The following is a 2,027-nucleotide window of genomic DNA, read 5'->3' as shown; positions in this document are numbered from 1 at the left end:
GCAGGACATCGTTCTCTGACCCCACAAAAACCTCCACAACAGGAGTCACCATAAACATTGTATCTGTAGCACTTGATAACAGTTAGGACAATGATTGTCAAAAGAAAAATGAACGAAACTGAGCTCAAAGCAATTATGAGATAGACAGTTATCTCTGAGTAATTTCTAGTACTTTTGATATACCGCCTTGTGTCCGGGATGATTTTGGAAACTCTGTCCACAACAGCGATGGTTATGGCTACTGATGAAGACAGAGATGGCTCCCCATTGTCTCTCACAACCACTGTCAGATTGAAAGTATTAACGCTCTCATCCCCCAGTTTGCGAGTAGTCCTAATTTCTCCACTGTGTAGTTCCACTCTGAAAAGACCCGGTTCTGAGGCTTGAGCCAGATAGTAAAACAACCATGCATTTTGTCCAGAGTCTGCATCAATGGCAATTACTTTAGTAACCAAGTATCCTGCACTTGCAGAACGAGGGATCATCTCCATGGCTGCTGTGGTGTTGGTTGAGGTAGGGTACAGAATCTGAGGGGCGTGGTCATTCTGATCCACCACGTACACGTGGACAGTGACAGTGCTGCTCAGTGGGGGGCTTCCAGCATCCTGAGCCCGGACAACAATCTGAAACTCTCTTAACTTCTCATAGTCAAAGGAGTTGACAGCATAGATGTTACCGTTGTCAGCTTTGATGGAGACGTAAGATGTGACAGGTAGCCCTTGGATGTCTCCGTTCAGTAGAGAATATGACACATAGGCATTTTCATTGGCATCCGGGTCGGTGGCTTTGACAGTGCACAGGGAAACCCCAAGGGGGTTGTTCTCGGGGATGTAAACTGAATACGCCGGCCCCTCGAACTGTGGCGGGTTGTCATTGATATCGGAGATGTCCACCTGGATCACCTTGCGAGAGGAGAGGGGAGGGCTCCCGGAGTCGGTAGCCGTAACCGTGATATTGTAGGAGGAAGCCGTTTCGCGGTCCAGCTTCCCCTGTGTGACCAGGGTGTAGGAGTTCTTGAAGGAGTTGAGTTTGAAGGGCATGTCGAGAGGGATGCTCAGACTGACCTGCTTGTTCAGCCCGGAGTCCTGGTCCATGACGCTCATCAAAGCCACCACGGTCTCGGCCCGGGCATCCTCCGGCACCGGGCTGTACAGGGAGGTCAGCACCACCTCGGGGGTGTTGTCATTGGCATCCACGATGTTGACCAGCACTTTGCAGTGCCCGACCATGGAGACAGGGCCCCTGTCGGTGGCTTGCACGTAGATCTCATAGGAAGAGGCTTCCTCATAGTCCAGCGTGCCGTTTACCCGCACCTCCCCGGAGTGGGGGTCCACGCTGAAGAGCTGCCGCACCTTCTGCGGGGTGTAGCTGCTGAAGGAGTACAGCACCTCGCCGTTGGAGCCCTCGTCCGGGTCCGAGGCGTTCAGCCGCACCACGAGCGTGCCCAGGGCGGCGTTCTCCAGCAAGCTCACAGTGTAGGTGGATCGGTCGAAGACGGGCGAGTTGTCGTTGGTGTCCAGGACCCGTATGGAGATCTGGGCCGTGCCCGACCTGGCGGGGCTGCCCCCATCCACGGCGGTGAGCACTAGCTGCTGCAAAGCGCTCTGCTCGCGGTCCAGGGGCTGCTGCAGCACCAGCTCGAGGAGTTTGCTGCCGCGCTGGAAGCCCTTGAGGTCCAGGGCGAAGTGCTGGCTGGGGCTGAGCCGGTAGGTCTGTACCGTGTTGGTGCCCACGTCGGGGTCGTGGGCGCTCTCGATGTGGAAGCGGGTGCCGGGCACGGCGGACTCGCTGATCTCCAGCCGGTAGTCCTGCCGGGGGAAGCTGGGCGCGTTGTCATTGATATCCACCACCTCCACCTCGACGTTGTGCACCTCGATCGGCTGCTCGATCACCAGCTCTAGGCTCAGGAAGCAGGTGAGGCTGAGCTCGCACAGCGCCTCCCGGTCCATGCGCTCCTTCACCAGCAGCGCCCCGCGGCCCAGCTCCAGCTCCAGGTACTGCCGCCCGCTGCCCGAGGTCAGGCGGGC

The 2,027-nt window shown here is 56.9% G+C and overlaps 1 protein-coding gene across 1 annotated transcript in view; it reads right to left on the bottom strand.

The window, feature by feature from the left end:
• The window catches only part of LOC102382917 (protocadherin alpha-C2), a gene marked incomplete at its 5' end in the record, with an annotated part of 148,455 nt that extends 146,428 nt beyond the window's left edge, over positions 1-2,027 (bottom strand). The window contains 1 exon segment of the mRNA XM_025191586.1: positions 1-2,027. This exon segment is cut by the window's left edge and continues 1 nt beyond it. Within this exon segment, the coding sequence (XP_025047371.1) occupies positions 1-2,027 (2,027 nt within the window).

This window comes from Alligator sinensis, unplaced genomic scaffold, assembly GCF_000455745.1.
Source record: "Alligator sinensis unplaced genomic scaffold, ASM45574v1 scaffold1205_1, whole genome shotgun sequence".
Taxonomy (NCBI): domain Eukaryota; kingdom Metazoa; phylum Chordata; order Crocodylia; family Alligatoridae; genus Alligator; species Alligator sinensis.
Note: the sequence above shows the minus strand (reverse complement) of the source record. Positions and strands in the feature narration are given on the sequence as shown.